At 38.7% G+C, this 23,223-nt stretch overlaps 1 protein-coding gene across 3 annotated transcripts in view; it reads right to left on the bottom strand.

Moving 5' to 3' along the window:
- Positions 1-23,223, bottom strand: part of SPTLC3 (serine palmitoyltransferase long chain base subunit 3) — a 102,379-nt gene that overhangs the window by 50,497 nt on the left and 28,659 nt on the right. For all 3 annotated transcript variants that reach the window (XM_065834642.2, XM_071805682.1, XM_065834643.2), the window contains 2 exons: positions 1,646-1,837; positions 214-368 (listed from right to left, as the gene is read on the bottom strand). In XM_065834642.2, the coding sequence (XP_065690714.1) occupies positions 214-368; positions 1,646-1,837 (347 nt within the window). The remainder of the gene's footprint in view (positions 1-213; positions 369-1,645; positions 1,838-23,223) is intronic.

Here is a 23,223-nt window from a genome sequence, read left to right as displayed (position 1 = left end):
TGTGATAGAGTTCAGTCCCTTCCATACTGCATTTCCAAACAACGTGCAGAAGAAAGGGGACAGACGGTCTGCACAGTACTGATTTCAGAAAAAAATATGCTTATATCAGTCAAGGATCTAGGTATGAGGGGCTAGATGCATCTTTCTGTGCTTTGCAGATATATCAGGAGTATTGTTAAGAAGCCGACAGTTGCAGATTGTGAGCTGACTCACCTAAATGTCCAGTTGTAATCATCTGTGACACGTTCCATGAGGTCAAACTGTGGCCCTGGGACACTGCAAATTGGACGATTCCAGTTATCCCGTATTCTCATATAGAGGTTTCTGGTGTAAAAGTTCTCAAAATCTTGATAAAGTGGCACAAAATCCTGGTATGGAAACATGCACAGGGTTATGTTGCTAGGAAAATGTCTGCTTCTGTACCCAAGTCATTCCCATTAAAAAGGAAAAACTGAGTCATTAGTAAACAGAATTACAACAGCCACATATTCCCATGTCAGGAACAATGACAATCAGCAAATATCTTACTTTAATTCCCAGTGTTGGCTTTTTTTTTTTAATGGTTAACAAATTGGCCTAATTCTCCAGTACAATATTTGAAAATTTGGAAATGGAAGAACTGATGATTCTTTCAACTGGACAACCCAAATGCTTCAAATTAAGCATTTTGCTATGTGTGGAGCAGATTGCAAAACTAGGATGAACAACTCATTATATTTCATGAAATGCTGGATACATTAAAGCTTGTCCAATGTAATCGATCTGGGCATTATTGGCCAAGACTGGACACGTAAAAAGCCAACTAAGACAACTAGATTGGTTAGAAATTAATTTATATCTATGAATTTCACTGGGAAATTAAATTAAAAGTATGGGATCTAAACAAAGTTTTATATGAAACAGCAATATAGCCATAAAGACTGCACCATAATATTACATTTAGTAGTGCATGCATCTTTGAGAAGCTAAAACAAGATACAATTTTGGGAATTTTATTTGTAAAAGGAAGAGTAAAACCATATGCATTTTTCCTTCATTATGCCAGGTGTCATTGTAAATGACGGCTCAAACTGCAGACAGGAGGAGGAGCAACAAAATCTGAGCAAAGGTAGAAGGCAATTGAGCTTCCCGAGGTGCAAGTTTCACTTAGAACTACAGGGGATGAAAACAAATACTAAGTCAGGACTTGCAAGAATTCGGGCTCCTTTTTGTGCTGGCACCATCAGTTCAGCAAACATAGGTCAACAATTAGGAAGACGTTAGCACTGCCTGTCACTATGAAGGACAAAGGCACATGGGAGAAACAAAAATTGGGGTTTCAGAGATTTGGAGAGATGATATATTTAACAACAAGGTGTTTCTGTGGATTGACCTAACATATTGAGATTCCATTTTGCTGAGAGTATTCTGACACTCTTAGAACAAGGTAAACATCTCACAGTGAAAATTAGGAATTTACATATATATAGGTATATATTCATACATATGTGTTTATACTGCAGAGCATGTAATTCCTCTCAGTCTTATGCAACGTTCTGCTCTAAGATGAAATTTGTCTGCCTTGTTACTTTGGTAGGTTACTGTATATAACTTGCAAGCAGGGGGAAACTCAACTGTGGATTCATAATGTCTTTTTCATACATACTTTTTGTTCTTCTCTCTCTGTGGCAATGTTACGCTTTTCTAGTCCCCAGGCTCTCATAAAATCTCGCAGGTAGCCAAATACTGTTCCCACTCCAAAACCCAGGAAAGTAAGAACGGCAACATACATTGGTGCCTGTTCAAAGTGCTCAATAAATGTTTTTTTGTAGAGAGTTCCATTTGATACGCCATTCTTCTGAAAACATAGAAGAAAAACTTGTGATTAATACATTTCATTCATCAAAACTCAGGCCTTAGATCTCAATGCAAATCTTTTTCTCTGATATGCCACAAATTAGGAGACATTTAGACCTCACACTGTATCAGTTGATGCAACCTACACCTTTTAACATTGCAGTTACTACTGACCAATACAAATATCTTCCATTTTCTCTCCTCTCCACCAGTGTCCTCAATTGCAGGAGTCTCCAACACCACTCCCTTGTCTATTTTGAAACATGTGAAACTTATGAAAGATTGGCAATATATTATTGTGTAATTGGACAATTATTTCAAAGGTGATTAAAAGGAAACCACAATATGTTGCTCTTGCAAGACAGAGCTATAAAAAGGGAAGGGCAGCATTAAAAACTCACCTACACTGTGCCTGACTCTGCTTCTGGAAGCCTTGTGTAACCCATTGCAGCAACTAACCCATATACAACAAATCCCGTCTAAAATAGGGCGCCCTTACCGTGACGTTCTGCAGATTTTCCACATTTGTAAGGGTACTTTAAAAGAAAAAAAAAAAAAAGAAAAAGAAAAAAGAAAGAAAAAAAAGGAGAGACACACAAAGGCCCTGCTTGTTGGAATTAGTTAGGTTAGGGTATGGTTGTACTCGATGATCCTAAGGGTCTCTTCCAACTGAAATGATGGTATGAATTAGTGACCCAATTGTGAGCAAATTCTAGAAACTTACAACCATGTGTGAACAAAGTATTTCGTCTTGAAAATACTCTAAAATTTCCATTTTCAAATTAAAGAAAATTCAGTAGGCTTATCAGATTTTTCTTTGGAAGAGGGGTAACTCCCTCATTTCTGCAAAATATAATGGCATTTACAGTTACTGTCTAGTAACAGCCAATCTACCAATTCGAAAATAATAAAATGTAATGCAGAAAAAAACCCAACAAACCAAACAGCGGCCTTTACAAAAAAAGAAAAAGGACACCATACAAAATGTTTGAGCATATTATAAGGCAAGACTACCAAACAGCTGAAGAAATACCATTAATACGTTGCCGCCTGTGAGTTGGATGAACTAAAAAAATGTACATTTTACATTTCTGTAACGCAGCAAGCTGAAATAGACTAATCATATTGAGAACAACTGCAAATTCTTGTCAGATCTAGAGTATTATTTATCTTCATACTGCATTAAAATGATTGATTGATTTCGGTAGTAACTTGCTGTTCAACTCCAGATTCACAATGATTTCTTGGGAGAAAGCTGGAGCGGGGGGGTGGGGAATTGTTGGGCACAAGGTAGACTATAAAGATTTTGGAGGAAACCTCAAAAGGAAAAAAAAAAAGAGGCTGGTGGAGCTGAAGAGAAACACATTTAGAGTTTGGAAAGGCTTCTTGTCCTGGGAGAAGGAGGAAGGCAGGGCTGGCTCACACCATCTGAGGACAGACCTTTGAAGCAATGCTACACATGCACTCCTACCTCCAGCTAATTGCTCTTTTAGGGCAATCTATTGACCATGAAAAACATTGTACGAGGACAAGTTAAATATTAAGTCATATTTCACATGAGCCACAATAGCTGTGTGCACAGAGGGACAAGATAAAGCATTTCATCAAGAATTAAGCCCAGTCGTATTACCTTATATTTGCCATGGGCTAAGAGTACCCTTACGGTCATCTATGGCAATTCGATTGACATTTTATCTCGTCAAGCTGTGACGATGTGATAGAGACAAAATTAGCATGATGGTTCTAGAAATTCTTTGTTGTTATATATCTTATTGTAAAGGAATAGGGAAGCTCATGTCAGACTCCTGCACTGCAAAACTCTTCTTTGCAATAAAGCTCTTCTGTTGTGGAATTCTCACTTCAGCTGCTGCTGTTTTATGCAGTCAGTATGACATATGTATTTAAACATGTAACCACTGCCACCTACTATCCTTAATACAAACAGCTAGGAGTAAATGGCATCGGCAGTAGTAAAGTACTAAGAATGTGGAGTCAGACTATGACTCATGTTCTCCAGCCTATGAATGATGAAAACCAAGAGTCTTCAAACAGCCCAAGGTTAGTACAAGGCTGGGAGAACGAACTCAAGAAAATACAGTGACATCTTGTTTAAAACCTGTAGCAGAGGAAAACAAAGAACATTTCATCCATCCCTGTAGTCCCATAAAAAAAGCAGAGAAAGTGTCTCAGGATTGAAATAACTAAAACAAGTGGATTTGCTGCTTCTGGATGGAGATGCTTTTGTGCAGCGCTTCAAATCCAAACATTGCTGTATGGATGAGTGACTGAATATCATGAGCAAGATCAACAATTTCAGCCAACCTAAAGCGTTAACTGCCATTTGACATTACATTACTATTGAATTTTACATTTAAAGCACCTGGACAGTGAAGGCATATGTAATTAAGCTGTTGCTGGCACCAAAATCCAATACAGCAAATCCCCTACAAAGGCCTGAAATGATTCAGAGATCACCAGTTACACTAGTTACACACTGAGTGCTCTGCTGAATTGTACACTCACACATATATCATTATCTGTAATAACACCTCTAGTAGACAGTACATTTTCTAGCTCCATACCTCAACTGTGCAATCCTAAGTAGCAGATGATTAGGCAAAGATTCTAAAACAAAAAACAGAAAATGGTATTTGCCTCAGTATATTCTCCCAACTTCCAGCAATTGGTGTCATTGAAATTTCATGAGCCAGAGATTGTATTGCCACTTCTAACGCTCCTCAGGAGATATCTCTGAATTTCTTCTTCATTTTTGAAGCTAAAAATACTGTGGCAATGAACCGTGAATTTTTGTAACTGATTTAATCTGTAAAAAAGTATTTACTAACTTTTATTATTATAAAATCGCTGGACAATTTCATTTGTCAAGTTTCTTTGACCATCATTGTCTGTTCAGCTTTCTTACTCAACCAATTACAACACTCAGAATTTTCTGTATTTAAGTGACTTCAGCCCCTCCACTTGTCTCTCGCCAAGCTGAAGAATCTCAGCCTATTTAATTCTAGTCTAGTCTAGTGTCCTTGTCCTTACAGAGATTTAATAAATAGATAAAATCTATATTTTAATACTCAACTTTCTCTTCACTCTGCAAAGTCCAATAATATCTTTTTTGAGATGCAGGGGAAGCGAATTAAAATTGCATACAACACTTGAGGGCACAATATAGATTTATACATCTGCAAATGATGCTTTGCCGTGTTTTCTGTTGCTTTTTTTTAAAGATTGTTAGCATTCGATTCTTGCCACACTTCACAGTTTCTGAAATACCTCTTATGATAACAATATGTCCTTCCTCAGTTACAACAAATATCTAATTTACAGCATACTGCTATTTGTGTGTTCTTAGGATTATTTCCCCCTCCGATTCATTAACTTTTATTTAGTGACCTGCAATTTTGTCTACTGTTTTATCAGCACTACATACTACCAAGAAGAACTTTCTGCACTGCCTGTTGTCCAGAGCTAATTTTTCACTACCCTGAAGGATTCGGTATGGTCAACAACATTGTCACCTGTTTCTCCTCACCGCTTTTCCAGATCATTGGTGAAAATGGGAGAGAGCACAGGTCCAATAAGAGATCCCTGGGGAACTGCATCTCCCTGCTTACCTTTTAAAAGAATCTTATTTGTAATCCCCATTTCTCTGGCAAACAGACCAACTTAAGCAGCAGCCTAGAGTTCCTCAGCAACTTTATCTTTGACTTCTCTTAAAAATCTTCAGTAAATATGCTTTGTGACATGGTAATCCACATTTTATTGGCGTCCTTTAAAAATTCTGCTGGCATTCCAAACCAAAACAGTTTATCAGAGTAAGCGTACTTTCCATGCACAAATGCAAGGAACCCACTAATGCAATGTAAAGACACCCAATGCAGAAAGGCTCTAGATAAAATTCAAAATGACAGGATGTTTTGTCATGGAGTCTGAAAAATCTAGGATTTCTATGACTTCTCAAAACCCAAAAGCACAATCAGGACATGCAACTTCTGTGTGTTGAGTCTCTGCTTAGCTTATTAGATCACGCTGTCCTGTACTTTCTTGATACCAAAGGCCACATCGGCAGCTCAACCTTGTAACTCTGCAGTACGTAGTTAAAGATAACCCAGTTCAATAGATTTCAACAGATTTCACAGCAGCCTTAAACCACAGTTTGGTTTCCAGTAAGACACCCACAGCAAGAGAATGCCTGGGCAAGATTTTGATGCCAAGGAAGTGAACGGGAGTGATGTCAACACATTAAAGTCACCAAAAAGTGCAATACTACTTAGATTCCCATATTCTGCAGTTACACAAAGTATTTTGAAACTCTCCCCCTAATTAAGAATCTCCTCCTAAATGCCTTTAGTTTTTAAAATGGAAAAATTAACACTAATAATAAATCTAACTGTGCTATTAGAATGGGCATGAGTATGAAATACTAAATATAGCAGACACACAATCTTAATCAACATAGCTTGCTCTAATAATAATGCAAACTAACTTCAAAGTCTATTAAGCACACTCCTGGCAACGCCTTTATAAGGAATAGTTACAAAACATGGTATTTGCATTAGCAAAGAAAAATAAAATACAGCTGTACAACAGCATGAATAATATTTAAATATTTGCTCATAATACCCTTAAAGTGAGGAGAGAAATTTTCATTTAAGTCCTGCAGCCTCTGGAGTTGCTTCAAGGAAACTGAGACCTGAGAACTCATGTTTTCATACAAGTCTGTTCTGTACAGACAGACTAAGGAAATCCAGATATCCCAACCTGCTTTTTGAAACCTCTCCTTAATTAAAAATGTTTTAGCTATTATTGCACCATCCAATACAGCAGCATCAGGTGCAGACATTATTGAAATAAAACTACAGGGAGAATAATAAAGTCTTTGTCTTAAATATAAGTTCCCAACTAGGAATAAAATCTGATCTAGGAAGTGGACGAAACTTTATTTTACTCTACCTCTGTTTAAGAAGAAAGTTTCAACTGTTTATAGCCCAGATTTTTTCGTGTTGTTGCTTGCAGCCTAATAAAAAGCAATGTAAGATGCCTGATCCACATAAAGCTTCCAAGACAGATATGTATACGAAGAGATAAGTATTGAAAACTGTGAACCAAGTGAGAGCCATGTTTGCTCAGTATCTTCCAGATTTCAAGATGACATTGAAATCTTGAGCAAATTAGGACAGTATGTTGCTACAACTAAAATCTGATGGGAGAATAGACTAATAATCACTGATGCACCATCTGATTGCTTCCAGATGGTTTGGTTCTAAACAGATGTTTCTTTCCGAACGTTAGAAAAAAAGCATCTTGGATAAGACCATTTATATAGGTGACTGTAGATGTCCTTGGATGTGCAAGACAGCGACATGGGGATGACAGGAGCTGTAGAAGCCTGTATCCTTTTGGAGCAGAAGCTGGAAATGAGGTACTAGGTGGTCCCATTGTAGCTGTGGGAAGGGTATGGTCCAGCTGAATCCCACTCAGAGCTTGCTGCTGGTCAGTCACAGGTTGGAGTGGCTGGTGTGCAGTTCTGTCCCCTGTGGAGCACTGCCACCAGAAGGCTGGGTCTCAAAGAATAAAACCATCAAGTTCTATGCAAACCCACCAGGTTGACTGCCATAATTATGATGTTTTTCCAAAACCACCATACCTAGGCATCCACGAGGCAGTGGGGAATTCTTAATGATCGTATGGAGTCCCCAGGAAGAGAAAAAAGCAAATTGCAATTACAAAAATCAGAAGTTTCCTATAGTGAATACACTACTGACACAAATTGATATTATTTCACAAACCTCTTCATTTACTGGCAATTACATCCTTTACTTTCATTATGTGCTTTCTTTTCTGGTACAACACATTTCAGATCTTACAGGCTCAAGTTTCTAAAACATAAACCAAAAATGGCTACACAGGGAATTCATAGCTTACTGAGCTACACAGGCAAGATTTAAACTAAAAATAGTTGTGAAACTTATATGTCTAGATGGTGCTAAAATGAAGGTCACATCCTTTTGCAGTGTGACAAAGCCAGAAGACAGTATCATCTTCACACAATACAAACTATAAATAGAAGCCACGTCAAAAAAGCTTTAGTTCTTATTAGTGTGTCTGCAGAATCCTTGTTTAGACTGATTATTGATTTCTGCTGAAGTGTCAAGAAAACATATATACCTGGCAGTAAGGCAACTGGTAAGGACTAAGAGTAAAATTTCCAAGACTGTCCAGAAGGTTTAGGAAACATAAGGCACTTTCAGAATAACTTAGGAATCCATGTGCTATTGAACTTGTCAGAGATTTAGAATTTAATAACTCAAGAACTCTGAAAAGTTTGCTCCCAGTAAACAGTATTTACTGCTGCTTGTTCTGCTCTGCTACTTGAGCTCTGCATGAAGACTGGGTCCTGTCACCACACTTTTCACAAGCACCAGGAAACAGCTTTTGATTCATTAATCAACTGTCACCTAATTACTGACTAAAAACTTGTGGCCTCTCTGTACGTATTCATGACAGCACACTACAGGCAAATACCAACAAAAGCAGGAAAAGACAGGATCTTCACCTTCCAGACTTGCATCGTTTTTTCAGTCAGCAGAAGCGAAACTCCAACATATTCATCTTATATTAAATTTCATCACCAAATAATCATGCAATGCCAGCTATGACACTAATACTACAAAAATAGAGATGTCAATGACAAGCACATTAGAAATATACTGTTAAATAGAAAATATTGTTATATAATTGAGAAAATGATAGCCTTACTATATAATTTCCAGACTCACATTTTACTCTGATGCTAAAATACTTTTGAGTGCAACATAAGAGGCTGGAAGGATGCAGAAGACTTAGTCTTAAATAACCTTCTAAATTCTAGTGACAGCAATGGCAAGAGGTCCAAACTAGAACAAAGATGAATGTGGAAGGTGCACATTTCATTGCCTTAGTTTTGTAAGTTTTTATGCAGATTTTTATGTTCATTCAAGAAGTCTCCTAGTCTGGTATGTCAGGGTGTGGATTTCTAGCCCTGCACACAGTACAAGCAATGTGCATTCTGCTTATTTGTAACTATTAAGTAAACTGTCTGATGTGTGCAATTTTTGCAAAACCTCTAGATGAGCACGTTTTCACCTGGTATCAATTTAGTCCAGCAAGTAGAACTGCACATTGCAGAATGGTCATACTACAGTGTTTGTCAAAAGAAAAAACACATCTCTTTACAGTAGAGAAGCTTAGAGTCATAGAATGATAGGGTAGTTTGGTTGGAAGGGACCTACAAAGGTCATCTAGTCCAACCCCATGAACACAGAGTCAGGACAAATGCCAGTAGCAAACCATGAAAATACGATGTGATGATGGGGACAAAAATCTAAGAAAACACTGTTTTGAATGGTAAGTTTCAGAAATTTCAGTATAAACCATAACAGATACTATCCTATACCAACTAAAGCACTTACATCAAACAGTACATAGGAGATTAAAAAATGCATGTTAAACTCTTCTCCCAATGGCTTTACATCTGGGCATTGCAAGCAATAGCAAGAAACACTAGAAAGAAGAAGGAATATGTATGATACAGCTATTACTGTTTGCCATTACTTCCAGGAAATTCAAAGTGGACTCGATTCAGCATAACTAGGAAGGCATAAGGGCAGAAATGGAACTTCATAATTTTGAATTATTAGAGACAAATCAATTAAGTTCACTACCCAGAGAGATACTTACAAAGACCAGAGGGTATTTCCCAACCATACAGCAATTACAGAGTAGGAAGCCAGGCACATTGAATCAGACAAAAGAACTGGATGAAACGCCTAAATTACAGCAATCCCAACATCATTCATGGCATCAAGTTGCAGCAAGTGTTTTCTGTTATTCCCAAAGCTTCTAATAAGCTACAAGATTCACACTGCTTGGCCACATCAGAATACCTCCTGATCATTCAAATCCTATGGCTTTGGCTTTACGAATAAACAACCAACCAAGATAATGATGAAGTGGCATCTCTTCAAAGGTTTTGTTTCTGCACATCACTGGTGATCTGCTATTAAAGAAAATTTCTTCCAGAAATGATTTAGCGTTTAGAAATGCATTCCATGCATTTTTAATACGAAACTGATATATGTTGGGATCAAGACTGTAACTGAATGGAAGGACACTTGAAAAGATCTAACCCGACTGTTGGTGATTTTGCTCAGTGTGAACTCTGAGCTAAAATCTACATGAAGCAATACACCAACTCAATTTACCACATAGCGACTTCATGAAGAACACCAGAAAAATGTTGCAACTAACACCAAATTGCTCTCCCTGCAATATTCCTTTGTGAAAAAAACACTATAAGTGAACAGCCAGATCTTATGCACTAACTTGTATAACCAAACCATCACTGGATCCCAGAGTTTCCCCATTATATAGTACAACAGCTTCAAACAGGGCCAGGATTTTGCACAGGTGACAAAGTGAAACAGTTTAACTACAAGACACATATTCTCAATCAGAACAGATGTGTCCCAGGATTTTCCTGGGTCGTGCCACATCACAGGAAAAGAAAAATCAGGATAAACTCATTTATTGTATAGCACATAGGTTTTTAGAACAGAATAATTCAAGGAAGATGAAGCAGACAGCCATAAACTTGTCAACAGTCTCACAGCACATCACAGTGGGAATAAAGTTAAGAAAATTAATAGCTAGACACCTTCAAACATAAGAGAAGTTGTCTTAAGCAAAAAGACAGGAATTCACTTAAACAATAGTTAGGCAACTTGGCAGCAGTGCCCATGGCATAATAAAGTCAGACGAGCTACACTAAAGCCAGCATCAGAACTGGCATACGTGATCGGATAGATCAGTGCATCACTTAACAACGTGACAAGGGCTGCAACCCACCTATCCTCATATTATGTTGCAAGAATCACAGAAAGTTTACAGACTAATTTGGATTCACCAATGTATGTCTTAATGTAGAAAAGCTATATATTTTAATAGATGACAAGCAATTACTGATTTTGTGATGCTGTGGGGTTTTTTGGTTGTTGTTCCCTACCACCCCAACTCTACACAAACAGTAACATCCTTCTCTAGCAATTTTTTGCTTGGAAAATATCAATAAAAAGTGGTTTAAATGTGTTCTTACTAAGTAATGCCCACTTCTATACCTATGAAGGACTCACAGGTGGACTCCTCCAAGATCCTGGAGGTGGTACAAGAGTTCTGCAAGATGCTGCCTCTTCCCACCAACTTAAATTTCTGTCTTGTATAAGTGGGAAAGATTATATGAGCCTTAATGACTTCCTAATGTCTATTTAACTGTAATGATATTAATTAACCATTGTTAAATTGGCTAATTCAGAGCTCAAATATAAATAATTGTATTTAACTTCAATTGCTTGAAGATTAATAAAAAAAAATCTAGAAATAAATTGGTACATGATTTTTATTTTAGTACACGATAAATTAAAATACTTTTTATAATTTGTTCCAGTAATTATGCAAGTCATAGCACTGAAGATGAGAATGCCTGGCTTTCTCTGACGTGAACCTTCTGTAACTATCAGGTTTGCAGAAATAAATTATGTCCTCGGGTTTATTGCAGTCTAGATACAGACAACAAGGAAAGTCCTCACCCCACCAGGTACTAATTCTCGGCAGTAGATCCACATCTATTATACCTAGAAGGGAACACCTAGAGGTTGTGGTTCTCGGCAGAAAAGACGAAGATTAGGGAAAAAGAAGCACACCAGAAATTCAAGAGACAGAAATCAGGTGCAAGAATACTGAGGAAAAGGTGTGACTGACACATGTTTGTTGCTCCAGCAAAGGAAGACACTTCTTCAAATACACCACAAGAAGCAAAAAGTCAGTTGAATTAGCATTTGGATTTGAACGATTTTATCCTGTTTTCTAAGAAAGCAATGGCTTATGCCCTCATGTTACCCCTCTGTCTGCAAGTATCCCTCTAGTAGCTTTCAAGCTCACAGACCAATTTCAATCAAATCTGTTGGAAGAATAGAGGTCTTCAAGGTACGAACTTCCCTGACAGCTTCAGGAAAGTCTGATGGTGATAGTGCAAAGTGATCCAAACCCATGTGCTGAAGAAAAGAGAGCAATAACTTGACTCTTTAGCCATTCTTGGAGTCAATTACACGAACACAAGAGTAATGACCCACAAGTCAGTGCCTACAGAGATCTCAATAAGGTTCAGCACATTCTGTCTTGGCCATCTGGAAAGCGAGGATGTGGTAGGGACACTGGGATGTTCTGGAGTGGTAGAAGATGCTGGACACAAACAAGATGAAATCCGGCTTCATTAGACCCATTGCTCATGTTAAAAGCAGTTGTGGACATTTCACAAGCCTTTGTCTTCCCTCCTGTATTATTTGTTCCCATATTGCTTTGGGGCAAATCGAAAAACAATACTCAGAACATTGCTGTACGTTGGAAATAGTTTGAGTAGACATTAGGGTATCTTAACTCAAAGTTTTCATTTATACTGATCATAAAACAGTAGACATCAAGGGACTATGGAAAAGTAGGAAATGGAACAGCAGAATAACATTTCACCAGAGCACAACTGTACTCAAAAATAGCAGGTAACTCTATAGGAAGCAATAATAAATCTAAAAGGAATCAGAAAATACCCCAGCCATGTCTTCAGAAAACAATGCTAAGGGCAAAAGAACAAACCCCTCCAGTGCTACTAAGCAGTATGCAGGTCTTGGCTGAAGTACTCCATCCAGCTTTGGGCAACACTTTTTGAGAAAGAGGTGGTGAACAAAATTGAGAGAGCTGGGAAGAGAAGCATGAAGTATGGTCAAGTAAGTTATGAGAATGAAACCACTTGAACCGTCAAATCTAAAGAGAACTAAAAACCCTAATGACTGGCAGCTTCATAGTCTTCAAACATGTAAAAGGTAAGTGCAAGAGGAAGAGAATAACCTGCGCTATGGAAAGCATCAACATGCTTAAGTAACAGCCAAGGTGACATAAATCGGACATTAGAAAGAACTTTCTACTGATAAAAGCAGTTAAACATGAAGCTAGAGCAATGGAGATGTTTAAGATGGGTGTAAAAAGCCCCTGTCAGGAACATTTTATGTATGGTCAAAGCTAATACTGTCTAGCAAAAGATACCAGAAAGCAGTACTGTCAGTATCTCAGCAAAATCCCAAAGCAGAGAAGCACAATTTACGGGTTAAGAGGCTCCAGAATAGCCTTCAAGATATTCTAGCATAAAACTAGCCCTACATAAAACTGAGTCTACTTTGTTGTATAGAAATGGACTAGATGATATTTCAAAATACTTTTAAGCCTTAAATATCTATTTTTCCTGCTTACATCATGTTTAGAAACCTCACCATGACATGAAACATTGAACAGAAAAGATCAAGCACTCCAAAAAGAGTTGATACACGTTTTGCACAAAGTGAAACGCAAGCAGATAGAGAACCTATAAGCCATGGATGCTGGAAGGAAGTAGATATGTAGAGTTTCTGTTTAAAATGAAAATAAAATTAACATGATTCTGGCTTTTGTAAAGCACACTTCACAAATCAGTGAACAAAGTTCTGCCTAACAAAGACTGTATAGACTTTTGTTTTCTTTTGTGGCCACACAAACCCCTGTTATCTCTATCTCATTAACATCTTTACACAGCATCCTTCTAGTATATCGGTCCTCTAAGAGGTATGATAATGCTTCTCTGACTTTTCCATTAGAATAACACTTCCGTGCTCCTAAATTTGGAAATACCAAGACAGACCAACAATATTTGTTAATGCAAAGATGAGACATGAGATGCGCTGAAGTTCTGATCAACCAAATATTCTCCTGAGCTCCCCAACACATTTTGGGATCACAGAAGATGCCTATGCACCAATCTTATCTCTCAAATACAACCGTTGTCAACAAAACCCAAAAGGAAGGTGCTGCCTCCTTCACAAATAACATAGTTTTAAAGCCCATTAAAATGCAAGGACTTTGAAGAATTAGTAAAACAAATAGTCACTTATTTCTGAAATTTTTGTTTACAGTTATACATGATAAGCAAGTTGCAGTAAAACTTCACACAGAAGATAAATCTTTTTCAGAAGGCCTCATGTTTCACCTTTACCCTTCCACATCTGAAAAAACAAACAAACAAACAAAAAAAAAATATATATATACATATATATATCTCAAACCTGAGCATAAGATGAACATACCCTATAATAGCTGCTGCAAATATATTTGTGCAATGAGTCAAATAATGAGCAATGGCAAAAGGTGCAGGTGACCCTCTCGACTGCAGTGGAGACAGGTCTCAAATTTGTTCTGACAGCTTTATTTCATCCAGTAGCCATTCTGAGAGGGTGAACTACATACTTACATCCCACCTTATAGCAGAGAAAAATATCATTTACTTCTGAGGAATGTCCACATGTGCAAAGTAATATGATCCTACTAGCATGTCCCATGGTACAAATCGGTTGATAAGGAATTAATAAAGCTCAGTTACAGTGGGTGAAAAAAAAAAAATAAAATAAACTGAGGTCTCATGTCCATAAACTCCTCACAAAACCTGTCTAGGCAGATATGTCTGTAGGTGAATATTTAGATGTTTCAGACATAATGCTTCACAGTCAATTCTAAACCAATACTAGTATACTCTGATGATAACTTCTTGTTTTACATTCTTTCTCATTCCACAGGGAAGGAAGTTCGGCACTTCCTTCATTCTCATATAGGAAATTAATCATCCTAAACTGAATTAAGAAATTTTATGTGCCCATTCTGACAGCTCCCATATGGACTGAGGCAATAACTTTAGCTTGTGTAAAAAAATCAGTTCATACAAAAGAAAGACAAGAGGGAAAGTAAAACTCAGAAAACATAGCTATGTGCACCAGCACAAGGCTCTAGAGAAACTTCTAAAAAAGATGATTTTTGCTTCCAGAAAAACAGAACTGTCAGCTGCAAAGGTTAAACCGTATGTAGCTTGAGGTACCTGTTTAAACAATTGTTTGAATTACAGGGGAACCTGGATGTTTCCAACGATGTCTCTTCTCCTTAACCAGCAGTGTTTCCACTCTAGGCTGGCAGGAGATCACACATAACGCCCTCCGCTGCCAACTACACTGATTTTGCAGTCAGTCAGTCCATGTGGCAGATGATTTTGCAATGCCTGAAGGTAAGGTCTGGTCTCAGTGACATGCAGGGGCTCCAGGCTCGCAGCTTGCACAGGAGCCGGCAGGTTTGCCAATTGCTTCCCGATGCTGAGTTGAATGGAAGTGAGATACCTTGGCAGCACCTGCCCTCTGCGAGAGATGGGGGCTCTGGAATTAGACTCAGCTCAGTCAGAAAGGTGGTCTGACTGGAGTCCTGTCTACATCCACACAGAAAGAGACAGCAGGTTATCCCCAGCCAGTTCTAGAGCCTAATGCTCAAAGTGTACTATCAGCTCTAGCTTGAAATTAAAAGAGAAATAAATGAGAGGCTTCTCCTTTTGGATGAAAGAAGGGTTGAAGCAGCTCAGACTAAGCTCAGTGCTCAGTACAGCCATGTCCATTGGAGCTGTTGTGTGGAAATGATATAGAAATGTGAAATGAAAGGCACTGGTTTCCCTGAGGGACCCTGAGAGGTACCGACAAGAAGTTATGTCCATTTCAGAAGAGTCAGAGAAAAGTGTGCAGAGAGATTACATCACTTGATGACAAATACTCTAAACCAGAAATTCTGTGCTCAGGTAACTTACTTACAGATTTGCCTTACCAAATGCATCGCAGAATCACAGTAAAACAAAGCATGGGGGTAAAATCCAGTATCATCTGTTAATGGACAAAACAGACTAGAAGGTTTTTTTGAAAGAAAAAAAATCCTTAAAAATGGGAGACTATACAAACTGGGATTCTACCATAGACACATTGCCCCAAAATGTAGGCTTGGCTAGATATATCCACCATATGCCAAAACTGCTTGAAACCCAAGTAGTGAGATTGGGTCCTACATCATGTCTAGAGAACTAAAAATGCAACTGTCAGACAGTGCAGCGGGAAGCGTAGATATACAGGAAGGTATAGAAAATAAAAATTTAATTATGCCTAAGGTTCAGATTATCATTTATGTCTTGACTGGAATGAAATAACAAATATTTAAAGTACTCTCACTCAGGTGCATTAAAACAGAACACGAGCTCTAGGGGAGTAAATTCCTGCCAAGAATGGAAAATATTTGACATGGGCATTCCTGCACTCCCAGAAGAAAGGATCACAGACCACAGAATTTTTGAAGATTTTTTTTTTTCTGTGGGAGCAATTTCAAAAATTTGACCACTTAGTTTGCAAAACAGAGCTGAACTATTTTGAAATTCCATATATGTCCCTGTGTCTCCGTAGCAAACGACAGCTAAGCATTATCAATTTTTTCCTATGTTACAAACCTCGGTAGAATAATGCGGAAGGCTTGCGCTCCCACAAAAAGCCCTGCAACTCTATCCTCATTTCCTAAGATCCACCTCATAGCTCCACACAGCCCTCAAATCTGCTTCTGGTATCTTAAGACACACAGAAGAGACCTGCAGAAGGTCTGCAGAAGAGACCATATTTCCCCAGAAATACCACAGTCCAATTTTGGATTTGGAAAGAAAATGGTAAAATTTACGTATATTCTTAAGGAATGTACAGCAAAATGGATTAAATCACTCTTTGTAGCCCAGACAAACACAACAAGGGTGTCGCAAGCAGTTACAAAAAAGGTTATGCTAGAATTCTCCTAATGGAAGGATGGTAAAGTGCTGGTAGCAGCAACCATGGCAAGCACTGCTGCTTTTGTTTTAACTAAACATTCAGTCAACACTGAAGTATTTCATTTCAGAGTATTACGTGTTAGTCAATACATATGGTGGCTGTGAAATGATTCATGTTTCTGTGGCTATCTGCTGGTAGTCCTATTTCTTTGTTATTTGCAAAACAGTAAAACAAAATAAAAAAATTCAGCTCCTTCCTTTGAGATGGAAATCTGCAAGCAGCTGCAATCTTCCCCTCCTTGTGCTATTCCTTCTCCTCGGTTCCTTGCCTACATCCTGGCTGAGATCATCTGCCACAGACTCAGCCCATCCACCTTTCACCTCCTTTTGGCTTTCCCTCTCTAGCCCCCGGCTACACCAGCACCCCCGGCGAGCCGGGCACTCCCCTGACCCAGTTCTCAGGGAGCATTTTGCTCCCCGGGGCAGCTCCACCTCACTCCACCCCAGCACCACCACACCGCTGAACGGACAACCCAGCGAGCCGGACTCACCAGTTCAACCACTGCTTTATCTCACTCCCCCATTTCCACCTTGACTGGCCAATTGTCATCTGCGAGAGAGCTCTTTGTCCCTTGCATTGACTTGAAAGTGAGGAGTTACAGAAGTTCAACTATGACTCCTTGTCCCCAATATTGCCACTCAAATAACTAGAAATTGTGCCAAGAAGGTATGTCTTATTCACAACTACACTTTTTTCATAACAGATGTGAAAGTGGGACCTAAAGCAAACTATTTATAATTGTAAGCTGCTTGGCTTAGGACATACACAGCTTTATATCTAGCTGATGAGTAATCTGAATAAGCAAAACTAACCAATATTAGCTAAATTAGATATTATATAGCTTGACAATTGATTTTCCTATTCCAAAAGTGACCATTATCCACACATAAGAACCTATGTCTGGCAGCTTCAGAGACATTCTTCCCTTCCAATGCCTTGCATGTGTCTGCAGTTTTGATTTCTTTTTTCCAATTTAATTGTCTTTTCAAAACACAGAATGTTTCAAAGGCCTCACCATTTCCTTGCCTACTCAATTGTTAAAACAGTGTTGTTTATGAGCTTTGCTAAATCTTGCATGTTGAACAATGTGGGCCAAAAAAAACCCAAATCACAAACTACTATTCAGTTTTGCAGTGATCTTCAAGAACATGTGAACAGAAAAAGCACAGGTGCATCTGCTTATTTTAACCATGGCTGGATGGGGCTGATAAGGAAATGAGACTCCAAGCAATTGTTTCAAATTAGGAAAAAAGTTCTTTGTCCAATAGCATAGAAAATAATGCTGGTCCGTTTGCCTCTACCATGAGTTTCAAGAAATTGCTCCAGAAGATTTTATTGTCAGACTTGGTAACTCCATTTGTCATAAGGATCTCATAGGTAAAGCTGTTTCCTATTCCAAGAATGTATAGTTGGCAAATACAATTGCCTACACATGGTCCACGCCTATCCCTCATACATCTGCTGAAATATTGCATTGCAAACCCTGTGTGAGTCCTGCAGAACATGGCTGGGTTTTTGGCCACACAGCTGAGTAGACATGCGTCCCAGTGAAGAATACAATACGGTACAACAGTGACTAAATGTAGCCTTGAAATGTTAGCCATGAACCAGGGAGATGTACAGGGCTGGAAAAAAGGAAGACATGAATAAACAGCAAACAGTGAAGTCTGCAAACAAATTATTGTCAGTCAGCCATGGTGGTTCCTTACTGAGAAGTGCCACGAAGCAGAGATATTTTGATCAGCTTCCCCAGCAAGACATCACTCAAAATAACACGAGAACTAAAGAACCCTCGAACTGTCTTCTGCCAGTCGTTTAGACTATCTTTTTAACACAGCAGCCTTTCTTGGATATCAGGTTAAAAGCTCTTTAAGAAGCTTTCCATGCTATCCAAGTTATTCTATGGGTAGCCCTGAAACAAAACAAAAGGAAAAAACCCAAATCCACAAACCCACCAAAACATTGTAACTATAATTGCATAAATCTCAATGAAGAAATAGTCGAACCTCTCCAAAATGCCTAACCAGCACCCTTCAGCCCAAGTTGCATCCATTTCATTTCTGTCTTTATGCTGATGTTCCAAAATATAGCTCCCACTTAGAATGCCTTTGCTGAGTAGGTGAGACACTTCGATCCACAGGAGGTGAACTGAAATAACACAGCCTTTGTGAAACAGGGAAACACCAGCCAGAGGACAGTGATGAGTTTCAATCTGCTCTCCTTTGGATCAGTCTCCTCTACAGATGAAGAACTGATGCATGACTAAATTAGAATTGAATTACTGCAAAACTGTAAGTATAACTTTTATACTTGAACTCGAGTTTCATCTGTAGACAGACTGGTAGAGGAGAAATGTCCCATGAGAAATGAGACCAAGATACACTTTTCTATCCTGACTTACTAGCAGCAACTAGAAAAGGAGACAGGTCAACTGCTTTACACAATAATGATAACAAATCATTGAAATTTGAAAAAGTGGGAGGACTTTGATAACACTCCATGTGAATGAAGGTAAACTTAGTAAGATAATGCTCCTATGTGTACCAAGCAGTTTACAAGAAAAGGACAGAAAACTAAGTCTTTACCTCAGAAAGTCTACAGAGCAAATACATTCCAGAGAAATACAATAAGATATGCACCATGTAGAAATGAGTTAGCGAAGAAGTAAACAGAGCCCTGTGAACTCTGGGAATAATAAATTCTGGGTTTCTATGTGCGTCTCATGTTGATTGACTTTGGTGTCAAGTAAAGCAATGCACTGACAGAAACTTCCTTCTGATTTGGGATGCAGATCAAATCTCCTTTCTGCTGCAGATTCTCCAGGGTACAGGAGGAATGAGTTCACACTGCAGCTTCTCTTTCAAAGGGAATGTGAAGACCCATTCTCCTGCGCCCAGCTGCCTGCTTTAAGGAAGGAGCAGATGATGAGCCTTTGTCAAAAGCGACTGGAAACGGCTGACTAGTTCACAAGTTGTTAAGGAGCTGACAGACAGTGTCATTAAATAAGTCTTGTTTCTACAGGAAACGAGGTCAAAACCAACTGAGACAGTATAATGCTACAATGCTAAAGAACAAACTATATAGGTGGTTCCCCTCCACTTTACAACACTCCCCCAAACAGATACATTTTTGACACCTATAAAGCGTTCAACGGGAAATGAAAGTAAGCGTGCTTACCTGATGATTTAAGAATCTGTATAACTTGTCATTGAATGAAATTTTGTTTCATGGAAATGTTAATTTCTTTATATAAGAATCACAGGAGTACAATGTTTTATTTCTTATCAGGTACATAATGAAACGGCCAAAAAAGCCAAAGTCTCTGATAATAATACTGACAAAATCAAATAAAAACATGCTTCACTTCACTTACATAAATCCTTGTAATTCTCAGCCCACATGCAAGACAAGTTTTCAAAAGGTCTCTAGTTATACTGAATCACAGATATAATAGAAACCCCCTACTAGTAGTACCTTATCTCTGCAAATTTGAACATATTTTCCATCTATTGATGGGTAAAGCTGATTTTTACCTTCTGATTTTCCTGATCTAATTATGCTCTACTGAAAGCATAATTAAGTCCATGCCAAGATTTTCAAAAGCATCAATTAATTGATATTTTGGTTTGGGGGTGAGATGGAAGCTGACAGAGCTCCGTTTTTTATCTGTCATGCTTGGTAATGCTGTCTTGCTCATTACTAGTAGAGTCTGTTGACTTTCACTCTTGCGTAACCTTCAGAGATGGATTTCTAATGCAATAGCCACAGTGATTTCTTTACCACATCAAAGAGGTGATGACAGGACAATAAAGAGCAGAGATTTCTCTTGTCACAATAGAAGTTTAGGAAGAGCTGAGATGCTAATCAAGTGGAGAGAAAAGCTTGTTGGAAAACCTGTGTGCTTGGGAAGATGTGCATGGGGGGAAATGGAAGGATCTTGTAGAACTTACCTTATGTTGGAAACAGCTGCTCTAACAACAAGTCCTCTGGGGGGTTTCTAAACTGTGCACCAGGGCCCAAGGGCCAGGATTTTGGGGCCAGCCTGCTCAGCTATCCATCCTTTAAAAAGACTTAAAAAAGAAATACAGCTTCCTTTCAGCCCTTTTTGATCCTGTGATCTCTGGTTAAAGACATCCACCTTTTGCTGAATTTTATTTCTTTAGCTTGCATTTGTGAGCAAGAGATGTGAGGAAGCCAATTAATTCCTTCTCAGGGATGCAATAAACTACACCTCTCCTGGGACAAAAGGTTTAACCCAAAGTGAAACTGATTTTTATTAAATCTACTCCTCAGTTCCTAAAGCATGTCTCCTGTCTCAGGACAAAAACTTACTCGTAAGTATTTTGCCAAGTGTTAATAGTGCACACAGCATATCCAACATCTCACTCATCAGCATACCCATTCCATTAATATACATCCTAAAATAAAAACAGACTACAAAATTGCTTATTCTTGTTTTGGAATCTGTACTTGGTCCTGTTTGATTATGGATAAGAAATAGATTCTAGAAACAAAGGTCCCGAGTTCAGCTTTAAGGATACTGTTAGGAAAGGTATTGAAAGCCAAAATTTACTAATAAACAAGTTCCACCCATGTGGGATTCTTCCTAGATGGTTTGATAAAGTAATTTTGTATTTCTTAACCTTGGACGAAACTGGACCGTGTACACACAGGAAGCGGAATATACTTTGTAATACCCCTTACATATTACAGAATCCAGTCCATTACTTAAGAGCTTATAGAAATCTCATTATTGGTTCTTTTGTAACCTAAAGCAAGTCATTGAGGATGATGGACCATGGGTGAAGGATGACTGTGATTAAAAAAGAGGAAAAGGTGTGGAGATAGCAACAAAACAGCTCGAGCAGGGTTTGTTTCCTTTGTGATCAAAACAAAACAACAAAAAACCAAGAAGATTCCCCCTTGGGGATTAACACACCCTGGTACCCGCTAGTACCTCCCACTCTTACCACCCACACATGCAAACAAAAAACCTGTTTATATAACAACGATGGAAGGGGGAAAAAAAATCGCCCAGGATAGTAATGCCTTATATAAAGGAGATGCAACATTGAGAGACATTGTGTAGATGTAAAACGTTGCCTTTGAGCATGCCTGATGTCAAGAGATTGCTGGAAGTTCAAAAGCTTACACTCAGGAACTTACATGCATATGACCTTAAAAAGCTGGGAAAATATACTGATTTTTCAAATGCTTTCTTGGACCATGAAATGCCTTCCACAAAAGCTTCTTCACTTTGCATTGTTTCATTATTTGGTGTTGGTATCTGTGCAGCACCTGAAACGTTGAGGTTGATCAGCGAGTGCCCCAAGTAGGTGATATAGGAACAGTTGACTGTGAGGTACAATGTGACAAGCATAAGTGGTCTTAAATTAATTTCTCAAGTTATATTCCCTGGATTCTCAGGCTGAATGACTACAGACACTGACACAGGGTGCTAGGACTGGCTGGAAATATCTGTATCCCACCCTCTCCAGGCAGTGGCTTGGGAGATCTTTACAGAGAAACCTGGGGATCACAGAGGGAGGAATGTTCTTTCCAGATAACAAAGTGTTGTGGAGATACAAGGAATGGACAGGGACAGACTGAGACACTCTCTCACAGAACAGCCCCAAGAAGCTCAAGAACACACACATGGTTGCTGTGAAGCCATGTGTAGGCAGACAGCTTTGCGGCTGTGAGAAGATTAGCCAGGCTGAAGTTTCAGATAACTCTATGTGAGTCACAGAGATGGATGTATGGCAGCTCTTCAGACCACATGAATCAGCAGCAGCAACAGGGAAGCAGAAACTCAGACTGAAGTTCCTGGAGGAAGCAGAGTGCAGCATGATGCCAACTGAAATGGCTGCAAGTCTCAGCTCCTCACCATAAATTTGTCTTTCCATATTCTTCTTGCTAAGTGAATAAATACTAACTACCTGGTAGGCTGAGGGAAAAAACAGATGTTTTGGAAGAGAGGGAAATGGCAGAGCACATGCCAAAGCCTGTGCATGGCCAAATGCAAGGATACAGCTGAATAATTTCCAAAAAGACCGAGACGATCAGAAGAAGAGTCAAGGCTTTGCTGTGTTACATCTAGACTGCATATTCTCCCAAAAATCCAAAATACTTTGGGAGAGAGAAAGTCACCAGTCGAGAACAGATTAAATGTAACTTTGTGCTGAAGACACAGATGATATCTGCCCTGGAAATTTAGTTCTTCACCTTGCAGTTTTATACTAAAGGTATCTTGCTGAATGCTCTAGCTATCTATCTGAATCAATAGATCCTAAAGTGCAAAATGCTCCAGGCGCACCATACTGCTGGTTCCTGCTGCCTGCTCTTCTCCTTAAATGACGTTTTGCTTCCCAATTCAACATGCATCCCACAATGACAACTCTCTCAGACAATAGTCTCACAGAACTTCTGGCTTGGTTGCTTTCTAAAAGTGTTTTCTATGGAAAAATTAGCTGCCAGGAATGGCAAGAACTCTCCGGCTGAGACACTGATCATTGTAGGGAAATTTAATTTCCTGCTTTGCTGGTTAATGCCACAGTCCTAGCCACAACAAAAGTTAATTTCCTTTAAAAATAAA

Source organism: Patagioenas fasciata, chromosome 3 (assembly GCF_037038585.1).
Source record: "Patagioenas fasciata isolate bPatFas1 chromosome 3, bPatFas1.hap1, whole genome shotgun sequence".
NCBI classification, from domain to species: Eukaryota; Metazoa; Chordata; class Aves; order Columbiformes; family Columbidae; genus Patagioenas; species Patagioenas fasciata.
This window is presented reverse-complemented; position numbering and strand designations above follow the sequence as displayed.